Raw genomic sequence first — 14,869 nt, 5'->3', positions numbered from 1 at the left:
AAAATTTTCAAGGAAACATCTAAATTCAGGAATTTTTTACTTGATTTACAGATGGCCTAGTTCGTTGCCTTGGCCTGTTTGTAATTCATGTTTAGCTGGCGGTATAGCCGTGGCCATCCCATAAATGTACTATTCCCAGGCTTTTAGAGAGCAGTTGAAAGGGGGACCTTACACACTGGTAGGACTTGATTTTTACCCTTGGTTTGGCATATACCTCTAGCAGCCTTCAGCTCAGTGAGTCATGATTTAAATTCTTGACTTAAATTCATTTGATTTGCAAAGCCTCTCTTGGGTTTGGCTTACAAAACGGATACTTTCTGCTTTGAGGTGGGATTGTAACTTCCTTCTCATCTGGGTGAAAGTTTCTAGGGTGCATCTTCTCCAGTGATAAGTTATGAAGGAATCTGGTATATACTCTTCAAAAAAACTGAGACAGACAGACATGAACTTGTGTGGAGCGTGGTTTTTAGGCTGTCCCTTGGGGAGTATTTGGGTTCTCTTTGGCTTAGGAACAGAGGAAATAGACTTCCTGCTCCCTTGTCTCTTCTTTCCTCCTTTAGTCTTCAGTTTCCCATCTTGCTTCCTCTTTGAACCTTCCGTATTCGTTCTCCCAAGAAATGGAGAATCGTGCTAACAGCTGGTGGTTCCCATGTGGCAGATCTAGCTAGAGGTGATTGTGGAAGCAGGAGCCAAGCCTTCCCCAATGGTCTCTGTGAGCCCAGAGTTTACAGGAAGAAATAACAGATATTTTATCTCATTTTCAGAGCCTTTTTTGTATATCATCTCCTGATAGGCTCTGAGGGAAATACGGTTGAAGCCTGCCGGAGAAGCTGGGGAGTGCTGTTTCTCCTTCCTGCCCCCCATCCATCTTGAGTCGTAAATGATGGAGCTGATTCTCCAGGGCTCCAGTAACCTACCTTCTGTTCATCATAGTCTTGCTTTGGGCTATAGTACATGACACTTATTCATACAAATATGTGAATGTTTCCTTTTTTTAATGGACTATTTCATCTTCTCTAAAAATACTGAATTTCTACTGTTAAAAATTCTACTTATAATCTGAGGCAAGTTTATATGAAATGGGGTTGTCTGGAAGTCCTTTTTAATTACAGTATATGCCAGTACCACATTTGGAGTAAGATTATCAGAATCAACCCAAAAGTCAAAAATAGTAAAGATAATTCAATACCTTTTGATTGCTGCTATCACTTCCTCTCTGAAGCTATCCTTAACTAGTCTTTTCTTCCCCTGCAACTCAATACCCCTAACTGTAAATTAATCCCTTTTTGGCTATTTCTATCATGTATCTACAACTAATATTGCTCTGATCACATTGTATAATAATTATGTTTTAATGCATCTGTCTCTTCTAATAAAATGTTAGCTCCTTGAGGGTAATCACCATGTTTCTGTTCAGATGTTTTTGTTTTTATTTTCGTCCCAGTGTCTAATCCATGTCAAGTAGCGTTGTTTCCCACAGGTTGAAAGTATTCTGCGGAACACTGGGCCATCCTGGGAACCACAATTACTGAGTGGTTGGGGGAGAGAGTATTTGATTGACCAGGGTAGCAGGGAAGGCTTTTTTTGGAGGAGGTGACAAAAGAAAAAAAATAGCGGCCACACAGCTCAGGTAGAATGTTTTGATCTGAAGGAGGCTGGTGTGAAGGTCTGGGACAGGGAGTGCAAAAGACTGAGGTAAAGGCAGAAGGCTCAACAGGGCTAGATCATTGGATCCCCACAGTCCATGGGAAGGGAGTGTTGTTTCCTTCCAACTCTAGGGGAAAACCTTTGAAGGAGTTGAAGCCAAGGAGTGATGTGATGAGATGTCCATCTTGAAGAGATCACCTGGTTCTCTTAGAGGACCACCATGGTAGGAGGCAAACTTGGAAGCAACAAAAGGAAATAGGAGCTGGATGCAGCTGTCTAGTGAGAGACGCTGGTGGGCTGGACTGATGGGGTGGCGCTGGAGAAGGGAGAAGTGGTCCGACTTGGAGTCTGTTTCATCAGTAGCTTGTTCTATATGTGACGGTGCTTGGTAGTTGCTAATAAGAGTTGGGAAAATTATAGTAAAATGGCTGCTGAAAAGCAGTTATCAATTTTGTTTTGTCATCATTCACTATTTTTTCTCTTATTTCATGACAATATTCTCAGGACCCTCAAAGTGCTTCTAAAATTCTTTGGCTGGATGAGATACAACATGCGGTCAATGAGGCCAACAAGGACAAGGACAAAGCAAAACAATGTAAGCCCCTGCCCCCCTTGCTGGCTGTGCTCCAACTTGCCTTGCTTGTGTCTGGTTATGTCTGAATATTTATTTGAATTCATAACCTTTGAAAAGTATGCAGTTTTCAACTTCTGAAGAGATAGGGACCCTCTTACCAACTTTACTTCTTGAATGCATATTTTTTCCATTTTGCTTTTTATTTATTTATTTAATTTTATTGAAGTATATTCAGTTTACAATCTTGTGTTAGTTTCTGATGTAAAGCATAGTGATTCAGTTTTATACACACACACACATGAATATATATATATATATATTCCTTTTCATATTTTTCAGTTTATGTTATCATAAGATATTGAATGTTGTTCCCTGTGCTATACGCTATGACCTTGTTTTTTAATGCATATTTATACAAAAATTAGATTTACTAGTTTCACTACTTTTTGCAGTTCAAAAATCTGAGATTTTTGCTGAGATCTCAAAATCAAGATGATTGCTGAACAAAATCCAGAAAGCAAAAAATAATTTCCAAACTCTTAATGTATAATTTGATCGTTTTTTTGTCTTGATTCTTAGAAAACTAGATTATTCTGCTTAATAAATGCCTGTGTTCTCCTCTATGCCTTCCATTATGATAGTCAGAGTTTTCCAGAGAAAAAGAACTACATACATATTTTTCTCTTAAAAAAAAAAACCGGAATTACATATGTAGCTTTATGTGTGTGTATATATATATATATATATATATATGTATGTATGTATGTATTTTCTGTTTCTCTGGAAAATATAGACCATATGTAGTATCTATCTATACACACATATATATGAAAAAAGAAAGGTGAAGATTTATTTTAAGGAATTGACTCATTCAATTGTGGAGAGGCTAGCAAGTCCAAAGTCTGTAGGGCAGGCTGGTGGAGGGCAGGTGGCAGCACTTAATCACCAAAGACAAGTGGGTATGGTTCCTGTAATGGACAGCAGAGTCAAAGCAGTTATCAGAATAATCTGACTCACAGAGTCCTGTGAAATTTGCTGATTGATCCTGATTTTCCTAGAAGTGAAATAAATAGTCTACTAAATTGTTACTTGATTTATACACACGGAAGAAGAGTTTGAGGTCAAGTGAATAGAAGTATATCTTGAATCATAAAGAACAGAAAATTATGGCCCCTCCATCAATTCCCAGACTTCAGCTGTTTGCAGACCCAGAACCCCTTAAATGAAGAGGGCGCTGAGCTGAGTCCCACTGGGATAGGACTCTGCTACATGACCGACATTTACACTCTTCATCTTTCTCCCAGGCTTCCCCCAAAGAGACCTGTGACTGTTTGCTCTGGTGACTGTGCTTGGGGGAAAGGACATAATCTGACTTTTCAGAGATTACTGGGCACTGGCTCTGAACTGACACTAGTTCCAGGAGACCCAAAACTCTGTGGTCCACCAGTCAGAGTAGGGGCTTATGAAGATCAGGCAATCAATGAGGTATTGCTCAGATCCATCCCACCGTAGGTCTAGTGGGTCCTCAAACTCACCCTAAGATTATTTCCCCAGGTCCAGAACCCATAAATGGAATAGACACACTCAGCAATTGGCAGAATCCCCACGTTGGCTGAAATAGTTCTGTTTTGTTTTTTTTTTTTTAAGCATCTGTTTTCATAGAGGAATAATAAGAAACTTCCCAGGGCAATCTAAAATACCTTCAAGATTGATATGCTAACACCCTACATGTAGAAATAACCTACATAAATTAAAACAAGATTCCTAAAAGCATAGTTCATTAACCTGTCCATTCATGATGTCATTAGAATCGATCCTGTTGTATCAGGTCATAGAATGCTGTTGAGATGCCTAGTCTTGCTCCAAAGTTGTGCTTTTAAACATTGCAGGCATCTGTGAGGAACATCTGGTTTTGATTTCCTTAGCCTGGAAAAATATGTGTATTTCTCCAACCTGATTTTTTATACCCTTAGGATTTTTGAAGTCTTTCTGTTGTAACATTCTAATCCTTAAGAAAAAATAAAATAAAATTGAGCTGTGTGCACAAGAGATTTAAATTTATATGTAAAACTGAAGACAGCCATAGTTTGAAGAAACTCTTTTAAGAAATTAGATTGTAATATAGACACTTGAATAGCCTAAAATGTTTACAACTTTTTCTCTTAGAGCTCAAACCAGTTTAGATGTTATTTTATTCCTTTTATTCTGTGTTCTTTTCATATTTGGCCTGTGAATGTTAAGTTGATTGTGTTGAGACTCACGGTTCTATTTACTGTGAATATAAGAGATTTTTTTCAAATATATGTGATTTTGTACTCCACACTTGCACATTAAAGATCCTTTCTTCTACCTTTGTCCTCTCCCTGGAAAGAGTTGATACACTGTCTTCTATGATATATAACAACAAAAAGATGCTCTAAAGGTAAAACCCTATATTCTTAAACTGAGATGAGACTCTTCCAGTTTTTGCAACAAGGAATTGAATCTTCCTTTTGAAAGCATTCTTCATCCTTTGTATGAAGACTTGAAAATAGATTCTGGTCACATGTTGCAAGTATCAAACCCACTCCCAGATAAGTTGATAAAAGAAAATGTGTTGGCTCATATATTTTACTAGAGGCAAGATTTAGAAGGGCAGAGTAACTCAAGACTCCTTCATTTTGGCCCAATGTCCATTTTCACTGAAGCATCTTGCTTTCTTAAAGTAGGTTTGTCTCCACAGTTGACTCCTTAGAGCAATGTATTTCAACCTTTTTTCACTATTGCACCGTGAGGAATCTTTTCGTTTTTTTCCCCTAATTGATCTTCACCATGAAATCTTAATACCACAGATATATCGTGTACCAGTTTATGTGCCATGTGTAGATCTGAGCTTTTATACGCAGAAAGATTTTTTTACTCTCTCCTCCTGAGAACCAGGTTTTGCCCTACTGGGGCTTATGTCACCTCTTTAGAGAATGCGTGCCTTAGAGAAACCCTGCTGGTATGTGGATTAAGATGTAAAGCATACATTTTGCAGGGCCTCTTAGGAGATTTGGGGTAGGTTTCTTAATTTGTTCCTTAGCAGAAACTTTCTGGATATCATTTATCTGACATCCTCAATTGTCTGGAACTTAATCACAACCCACAGATTAAGCAGAAAAGCCATCAAAATAGATGTCTCAAAGCCTGTCCACTGGAACTGATTTTCTCAGCTCATTGGAGACCTCTTGGACAGATGCTTTGAGGCTCTTTATTCTTGTTTTAGGCATAAGGCTAATCTGCTGGTTGTGTCTCTTCCCGACTCAGAGTCCATCAGAATCTATGATTTAGCAAGAAGTTAGATGTTTGGGCTTCCCCATCCAGGCACTCAAACAGGAGCAAGAATTGGTAGCTGACAATAACATTAGAGGAAAACTAAAAAGAGGAATTTGAGGCCATTTAGTGCAGGAGCCAAGTAGCCCAAACACCTCCATAGTCCTTAAATGATCACTCACTGTCTTAGAGCACAGTATAATTTTCATGACGTGAAGGACTCTTCTGGCAGCTCTCAGCAAACATTAAGTACCTATTACGTACCAGGGACTGTGGGTAAAATGAGTAGGATGTAAACTGTTCTGTTAGGGGTCTTTCCAGGGCTTTAGATTTTCCTGGAACGTGATTCTATTAAGATGAAGGCTGGTACATAAAGGAGTAAACTTCAGCTATCTGGAAAATTAACCCATGGACCCACTCCTTGCACATTGACACATACGTTTGCAAGAAACGCATGCTTTTATAATACCCATGTTTTAAGGAAAATAGCATTTCACTGGGTTAGATGAAGCTATCAGAGGTAATTGATGTGAGAATTCTTTGTCGTTTGCATGTTCTTCCACTTCTCTCAGACCACAGACTTCTCAAACGTCAGTACTGCATTTTTCTCACTCTGCAAAGCTGTCCTTGAGAAGAGGAAAAGGGGGGCAGCTCACTCATTCCTAGTAACTTCTATAAATGAAAGAACTTACCACTGTAACTTGTTCAGCAGCACCTGGAGTTGGCCACGGAAAGTCTTTACGTGATCCTCCAGATTTACATGACTTGGGCTCATGGCTGTTGAAAGTCAAACTCTCTTTTACTTAACACGTCAGCCTTCACAGTTCTATGCACGTGTGAACATAATTGGATGATAATAATATACTATTTAGCATTTGTATGGTAGAGTATGATGTGTCTGTTCAAAAAAAAAAAAGAAAGAAAAATACCCATCTCTCTTCATCGAGATTTTTTTTCATCTCAAAAGTACTTTAACCTGGTTTCTTCCATTTTTTTATTCTACCTTTTGAACTCAGTACATTTACAGGTTGTGAAGACAGTAGGTTCCATTGGTTGGGCCAGAATATTCTTACCTGGAAAAGTAGATAATAAAAAATTGACCACAGGCAACCAAGAGTCCAATGCGGTTTTATTTATGAGGAGACGCAGAGATCTGAAATAGGATAACATGCTTTCTGTGTCTAAATTGGCTCCAGAATGAAGTTTCTGGACTCCACTGCACATTTCCACCAGCTGTGCCTCTTGTCTTTCTAGAACATTCGTTTGGGTTGCTAACAACAATCTTGCAAGTATACTAGCACTATACACGAGAATGCCAGCATTTCCATGGCTTAGATAGCATTGCACTTGTTCTAAAATAAATACATGTCTTTGTAAAGCTGGTTTTCCAGTACTGATTAGTGACTTGCATAAGGGCTGCATATCTGTTGTCAGTGTGTGTCCACCCCATTTCACAGATCACTGTAGTAGGCAAGTCCTACTGCCTTGATACCACACAAGAGTCACCAGGAAATAATGCGATTTTGGATAAACTATACTTCTGAGGAAATACATTTTTCCCACAACCTGAACACTTGATGACTGTCTCGGGCATATGTAGTACATACTCTCAAAGGGTCAACAGGTTTAATACCAGTGCGTTCCTAAAAGGTTGACTTATATCTTTGCATGCCTCTAGGGTGAGCACAAGATAACCATTAACAGAAACATTTCTTTCTCATTACCCAGGGGTTACACTGGTCGTTGATGTTAATCAGTTTTTGGAGAAGGAAAAACAAAGTGATATTTTGTCTGTTTTGAAGCCTGCCGTTGATAATCCAAATGACATAATCCCTGAATGTGCTGACAGGTACTATGATGCCCTTGCGAAGGCAAAAAAGCAAAAATCTGAAAGTGGTAAGCTCCTTCATCATTTAACACCAACTAAATATCATTTTGAATATGATGGTTTCTGTGGCATTTTATTTTCTTAATTTTAAGACAAATATTGCTTTTAAATGAACATTTCTGAAATATGTTTTATCTTCTATGGCAAAGGAAATTTTTTTAGATGTCTCTCTTCTTTTTTTGTTTTTTTGAAAGCTATGATTCACTTGGTGGCTTTGTGTGGGTGGCATAGACTTGAGAAAATACAACAATAAAGAACACCGTGCTTTCGGTAGATCTTGCTGTTGATCCATACCTCCAGTGATACGAACTGATTTTTTAATTTTTAAATTTTTTTCAGCGGAGGTACTGGGAATTAAACCCAAGACCTTGTGCATGCTAAGCACACACTCTATCACTGAGCTATACCCTCCCCCTGATTTTTACACTAATATTTCTCTCAATCCTTTTTGAAACAAATGATATATGATTGTAAAATATTAAGTAGGAGTAAAGAATAATTTTGAAAATACAAAATAAAGTGCCGTGAATTGGCCTCCAAGGGATTAGCTCAATAATCTTGGCAAGTATTCAATCCAATGGCAGATCATGAAATGTTAGCTCTATAGAGTATCTTTTAGATTATGAGTTTAAACTCCTGCACCCCCCCCCTTTTTTCAGACTTAGAAACTTACATTTATGAGATTTTGGACAGAGGGAGAAAATAACAAACCCAAAAGGATGAATTTTTGGCAGAGACAAGCCATCATTTCTTTAATAGATTTTTATTGAGCTCTTGCTATGTCCTAGTGTCAGGGATCAAAGTGTCTCCTGACTGCTAGGCTGATGTGTGTTTGTATCATAGGTCATTTACATAGTATTTTTCATCTTTAAGAAACTGTTTTGGCAGTATAGAGCCTTAGAAGTGGAATGAAAGAAAAAAAATCTTTTTTTAGTTCAACTGGAAATTTGTCCAAAAGTACCCTATGTATTTATTTTTAAATTAGTCTGATGTATTTCTAACTTGGGAATTCCACCCCTCAAGCCAGCAGATTTCCTGTTAATGGAAGCAAACAAGGCTACCAGCCATTCTCTCTTACTTGGCATCTGGTCACCCTCAAGGCCCTGTTTACTCCCTCACATCTCTTCCATTATGAGTAAAGAATTGTATACCTGTGCTAATGCAGGGGGCGACTTCCTAGAGACAACCCGTCATGATTTCAAATCCATCCTGGCTGAAACTTAGTTTATCTTCTCTTCCCTAAATTTGTCTCCTTTTCTTCCCATGTGCCCTGTTTTGGTCAGTGGAGTAAAACTGTCCCTAGATACCCAATTCAGAAACCAGAGAGATACTTTAGATTCTTTTTTTTTTTTAAGTCAGCTGGGACTTTGCTAAGGATTGTATTGACTCTTTAGCTCAATTTGAGGCATACTGCCATCTTAGCTCTACCACTGAGCTCTACCCTACCCCGCAGTGTTCAGTCTTCTGATCCATGTACATGGTATGTCTTTCCTTATAATTAGGTCTTCTTTAATTCTCTCAACAATGTTTTGTAGTTTTCAGTGTATAGAGTTTGCATTTCATTAGTTGAATTTCTTCCTAAGTGTTTTACGGTTTTTGATGCCATTGTAAATACTGTTTTCTGAATTTCATTTTGGAGTTGGTTGTTTTTTGTTTTTTTGTTTTTGTTTATGTTTTTGTTTTTGTTTTTGTTTTGCTAACAGGGAAATACAGTTGATTTTCTTATTGAGGTATAATTCACATACCATGAAATTTACTCTTTTAAGCTGTGCCAGTCAGATGTTTGGAGTATACTCACAAATCTGTACAGCCAATACCATTTTATTTGCCTTTTTTCCTTCCCAGTGAGAGAGTTGCCTTAAAAAGGGTGTTCATTCTTCTGAAAGCCTTTGTGAATATGACATCTACTGGTGATTAAAAATAAAATGATTACTTGTGATCATCCTAATTTGACTATGCAGTATATTTTCTAGTAGACCAGTATTTCTAGAGGGTTCTTCCTCATTGGTCTCTTCTACTTGTGGTGCTGTTCATATCTACCTGGGATATCCATTCCTTGTCTGCTTTTCCTTCTTGTTGACCATTTGTGATTCCTATCCTGAAAAGTTTGAGATCCAGTGCTAACGTTAGACATGACTCTCTCCTCCTTTTTCTTTGGCTTAGCAGAGACATGCCACTGAGTACGTAGAACTCATTCCATTTTAATGAGTCATTTCTGATTATTTTAACTTAGACTCTCTGAATGCCTGGTAAAAAAAAAACATGTTCTTTCAATTATTTTATATTGAAGAAACTACATTAATGTCAAAGAGATCAATGTTCCTCTCTAGAATTGAACAAATTTTTTCTTCAGTGTCTACTGAAGGTTCATGGCTCAAATTCACCGTGCGGGAGAAATATGATTACTACTACAACATCGATGCAAAAGAGGGTTCCTGGGTCGCACCTGAATCCTACTTGCCGAAAGAATCATGGCTCATGGGAAAAGAAATTGAGGTAGGAGGTTGGTGTTTGATGGAAAAGTGTACTATATGAAGATAAGTGTGATTGCTCTTCTGTTTTTGAATCAGGGAATTGATGGGAAGAACTAATTTGTTTAAAGATTGGATATGGAGTCAAGTCTTGAGAAACTACATTTGGAGGCAGCTGCCTGGTTACTAACTTCTAGAATGTTTTCCATATGATGTACAACACCAAACAGAAAGGGGGGAGGAAAGCTTTTGCAGCTTGTTTAGGATAGCAGATTATCCTGAGAAATCAATCTTCAGGTTTTCCCTGACACAGAAGCTCACTTAGTGGTGATTCCTTGGTTGTCAGTATTCAAAATGTCATTTCTTTCTCCCCACCTCAGCCTACAACAAAGCTATGTAGATCCTTTTAAAGTGAATAATGCTTCCCAGGGAGAAATACTCTTGAAGGAATGTTCGCCTAGATTGCTTTGGACTTGAGACAAGAAGTTGGACCCAGAAGATGTGAAAATGGATCCAGGCTTTGTAGTGTGTTTAAAGAAAAGATACTTCTAATAATTGAGTTCTGTTTTGAAAAAAACAGAACACATAAATGTAGATCTTATAGAACCATTCAAAGTCACCAGCATCAAAGAGACAGAATCACCAGTGCTAAAACTCGGAGGGAAAACTGTGGCTTGGGGCTGACATTACCACAGACATCCTGAATGACAAGAAGATAGTGAAAAACATATTTATTAACTAATTTCACAGATTCAAAGTTCCCACATCTTACAGGAAAGTGGCATTGTGGCAAAGAACTATTAGTGCTGCTTTGTTGAAAAATAAAATTATGGCCAATATTTAAAAAGCATATCCTGTTGTTGCAAAGATTTCTCAAACTGTGAAGAAGCAGCATTGAAGAGTTAAAATTCAGAGCCAAAAATTGCTCACGTGACATCTAAAGATGCCCTCGGTATAACTTTGTGAAATGGAGGATCAGGATTAATAAAAAGTGGAGAGTCTATGCTGTTAAAAAAAAATACATATATATTCCACACAGTCTAAAATTACTGATTTTGAGAATGTACATATGTCTTCTCTTAATGATATTTATGCATCTTTTATATGATTTCACTTTTGATTGTTTAAATTACCCATCCTCTGAATCCAATCGCACTAAATAAGAGGCATCAGCCATAGCAGTGAGTCCAGTCTTTGCTTGCATCTCTCACAGAACGTAAAAATAAACCCAGTTCATTATCTACATGAAGACGTCTCACAATCCCCTTTCTTCCTTTTTCTTCCCCCCATTTATCTAGGTTTCCCTGTCTGCCTACAATAGCACTTGTCTTTCCTCTCCCACTCCCTTTCTTCTGCTCCAAGTCTTTTATTTTCCCCTAAATTTGAGTTTTCCCCATCTCGGTGCAGGGGTCTGTCTTCTCTGTCCGTGGCAAGAAAGGGGGCAGAGAAGCCTGAGATCTTCAGGGGCACTGTGGGACAGGGAGGAGGCGGTGTCTATTCTTAACTGTAACCACCCTTGTCCCTTTCGCATTCTGTGGAGCCCAGCCTCACTCCTGGTCCCTGCCAGCATTATCCATCCCCTCCGCTTCCACATCCGGAGACCATTCAATTGCATTCTCAAACCATCTCAGCACAGAGCTAGAGGATTCCAAAACCATGTCGCTAGAAAGAAGCTAAGCCCGTTCATCACTCTGCTCTGGTCAGATCTGTTTGTACAGCAGGCCAGAAAGAGCTCTCCATGTCATTTCCTGAAAGATAACATTTCCAGAAGCTGTTCTATATGCTCCTTTCACCCATTGTGTGAAGTGTAACATAAGAAATATCTCTTGCCAGGACATTATTGAGGAAGTCACAACAGATTACATCCGTGAGAAGATGTGGTCTGCAACCGAAGATATGCTTCTTCGCTTTCAAGCCACAAGCTCAGGACCCCTCCTTAGGAAAGAGTTTGAAGCTAGGAAATCATTTTTGTATGAACAAGAGGAACATGTGGTCAAAATACAGGTATGTGAATCACCTACCACTCTTTACAGAAAACTGTCATGTTCCCCGGAAATGTATTATTTGATAATAGGACAGTCAGCTACCAGCATTCTAAGAAACAAATCTGACTGCAGATTTTGTCCTTAATCAGTAAAGGCTGTGAGATGGGCAAGATGCTAAATGATTTTTTTTTAACCTGTGGTCTTTTGGAAAGTATTCAGGGCACTGTGAAGAGCTGGAGCCGGAGGAACACCTGAGATCAGAGTTGAAATCATGTTTCTCTAAAAAGCTTGAGATCCTTGTGTCATGTACTCTCTGACCTCAGGTGCTTTACGAATTGTGTTTTTCAGCACTTAATCAATGTTGAAGGGTGTCTGAGTTTCTAAAGAACAGAAGAGTTAATGAAATAGATGTAGCATCTCCAAGAGTACCTTCTCCCTTATAAAATCTCTCAGTCTTCATTCAGGCCTGCAAGAGACATCCTCATTCCCATCCTTTTTGTTGTGAGTTGTTCTGCAGCTTACATGGCTTGTCCAGATGTTCTGGTTGGCAGGAAAGGAACTTGCCAAACTGTAGATGTCTCTCTTCTGTTTTCCTTCCAGCATCCTCTACCAACCACTTGCTGGTTTGCAAAAGGCCAGGTGTTTGTCCTTTTCTGTGCTTCCAAAGAGATACTGTTCCTGATGAGCAGAATTCGATGGGTTTTTGCTTTGGCCAGGAACCATGAAATTTCCTAAATAGAAAGTCTTTAAGTTGAAGAGCTTCTCTTTTGTGACCATTGGTGTACTTACCTGCTTCCCCACCTAACTATAATTTTGTGCAGGGCAGAAAATGAGTTTTTTAAACTTTTGTATTCTTGTGTCCTGCATATGATAGGTGCTCAAGTGTCTAAATTTGCTCAGAGCTTAAAATGTTATAAGGCAGGAATGATTAATTTTATAAAAGGAATTTCTTCTATAAACCTGACAGTCAAAGGATTTTTCTAGGTGAACCAGTAAGTTTTCCAGTTTATTCCTTCCTTAAATAGATGGTAGGCAGAACACACAGGAAGTGAACAAAATCCTAAAAATAGTCTTCTACCCTGATGCAAAGGCTCTACTTTTGCACAAAATCTGGAGAGTGTCAGCCAGTGAGACACAACGTGGACCAACCTCAAGCTCTCCAGTCTGCCCAGAGCAGTGTTAGAGTTGGGATCCTCCGAAGGGCCCACCAGCATAAAATCTGCCTGGTATTAGGACCCAGGGCTGAGGTCACAAGAGAGCTGGGGTAAGGACAGAAACAGTGACATGGAGCCTTTTTCCCCCACCTCCGTGGACGAAGCAGGATTGAAGAGGAACCATCGCACTCTGAAGTCACCCTGTGATGCCTTTTTTTCCTAGTCTTCTGACAGGTTTCTAACAAGGAGGGCATGGGGTCTAAAGGCAGGCTGTAGCCCGGAGGTGAATGTGGGCTGACCCAGAAAACCGAAAGACCATCAGCCGAAGGGAATCAGGCTAATCTCAGTTTTTGCCAAAGTGGCTGGCTCACTCTGAATTAAGAGAATGACATGAAATCTGAAGATTTCACAGCTGTTCCCCTCCATGGAACAACTCAAACTTCTTAGCTGGCTGACCAGCCCCAGACACAGTAGTCTTAGCAGATTCAGAGAGAAAGCTCCCAGACTGAGGGCAACCACACCCTGGCTCCACCAGGTTCCCACCCTCGGTCTCCTCCCAAGAAATTGGATATGGTCCATAGAAAATAGTCATCAGCAACCAATACTCTGTCTCAGGTGCTTAGGGGACAATTCGAAAGCTTCCCAAGTAAACACGGAAGGATGTCAAAGAGAATCTGTATAGCCGGATTGCTTCTGACCAGTAAGAAGGCCCTGATAAAATGGCCTACATTTAAGAAGTAAGCCAGAAAAGAAATCTCAGCAAAAAAGAAAATTTTATATCAAAAAAGTGGATATAAGTTGCAAAATACGAATGAAGTAAGCATTTAAGAATACTCTCATTCCAGGAGGGGAGGCTATAGCTCAGTGGTAGAGTACATGCTTAGCATGCCCAAGGTCCTGGGGTTCAATCCCCAGTACCCCTTACCTCCTCTCTCCAAAAAATAGAAATTAAGAAAAAAAACTCTTATTCCAGAAGACAGAAGAAAATTTTATACTGAAACTGCTTTGTGCTTTTAAGAAATCTAACAAGACACGTGAACTTAATGAAACAAGACAGCACAATAAAATGAAAAGATAACTGACAGCTAAAGAGAGGAAGAGAAATAATGACATCATAGAATGTCAGTGAACTTGTAACTGCAAAATGCAGAACAGACACCGAAAGTAATTGAAACACATGGAGAACTTGAGAAAAATCACACAGATAACAAAGGAAAAGAATACATGATTGAAAATACACTTTCTCATCTGAAAATGATAATACCTATTTTATTGCAGGGTGGTTGGGGTTAAATGGGGTAATTCACCTAACAGCCTTTGCCCAATACGCAGCTATTAGTAAGTGCCCAACAAGTGTTAGAAATGATGAGGTGATAGAGACGGTGACTCAGAGCGCAGGCAGCGGGGAGCCAACCTTGAGGTGGCTGGTATGGCACAGAAAGAGATCAGAAAAATCAAAATAGGAAAAAATAGTTAGCTACAGTATTTTTTCTTCTTCTTGAACTGAAGAAAGCTGAAATGCCACTTGGTAGGAAAAAACATAATAGTGATAAACACCCAAACTTAGCCCTGGGAATTACTAAATTATTAAACTCCAGATCCGAGAGTGCCACAAGTATCTGGGCCAAGAAAAAGAAACGAGCTTATGTGAAGCAAGGGCATATTCCTGGGAGCCCCGGCATAGTCTGGGGCTGGGAGGAAGGGGTGACTTTATGTGACAGTTCTTCATCACAGTGTGGCTGACTGCTCTTGTAGGTCATGAGATTGTACCTTTAAGCAGAGAGGGAAAAGAGATAAATGTTTAGGGTTTTCTTGGCTAACAGAGATCACAGAAGAATTTGTGCTTCAAAAGATAG

General features: G+C 39.1%; 1 protein-coding gene across 4 annotated transcripts in view; it reads left to right on the top strand.

The window, feature by feature from the left end:
* Window positions 1–14,869, top strand: part of IQGAP2 (IQ motif containing GTPase activating protein 2) — a 262,433-nt gene that overhangs the window by 196,172 nt on the left and 51,392 nt on the right. For 3 of the 4 annotated variants that reach the window (XM_072958483.1, XM_072958486.1, XM_072958485.1), the window contains exons 14-17: window positions 2,152–2,242; window positions 7,244–7,411; window positions 9,757–9,899; window positions 11,708–11,878. In XM_072958483.1, the coding sequence (XP_072814584.1) occupies window positions 2,152–2,242; window positions 7,244–7,411; window positions 9,757–9,899; window positions 11,708–11,878 (573 nt within the window). The remainder of the gene's footprint in view (window positions 1–2,151; window positions 2,243–7,243; window positions 7,412–9,756; window positions 9,900–11,707; window positions 11,879–14,869) is intronic. The other variant, XM_072958487.1, reaches the window with a different exon arrangement.

The sequence above is a fragment of the Vicugna pacos genome, chromosome 3, assembly GCF_048564905.1.
Source record: "Vicugna pacos chromosome 3, VicPac4, whole genome shotgun sequence".
NCBI lineage: Eukaryota > Metazoa > Chordata > Mammalia > Artiodactyla > Camelidae > Vicugna > Vicugna pacos.
Note: the sequence above shows the minus strand (reverse complement) of the source record. Positions and strands in the feature narration are given on the sequence as shown.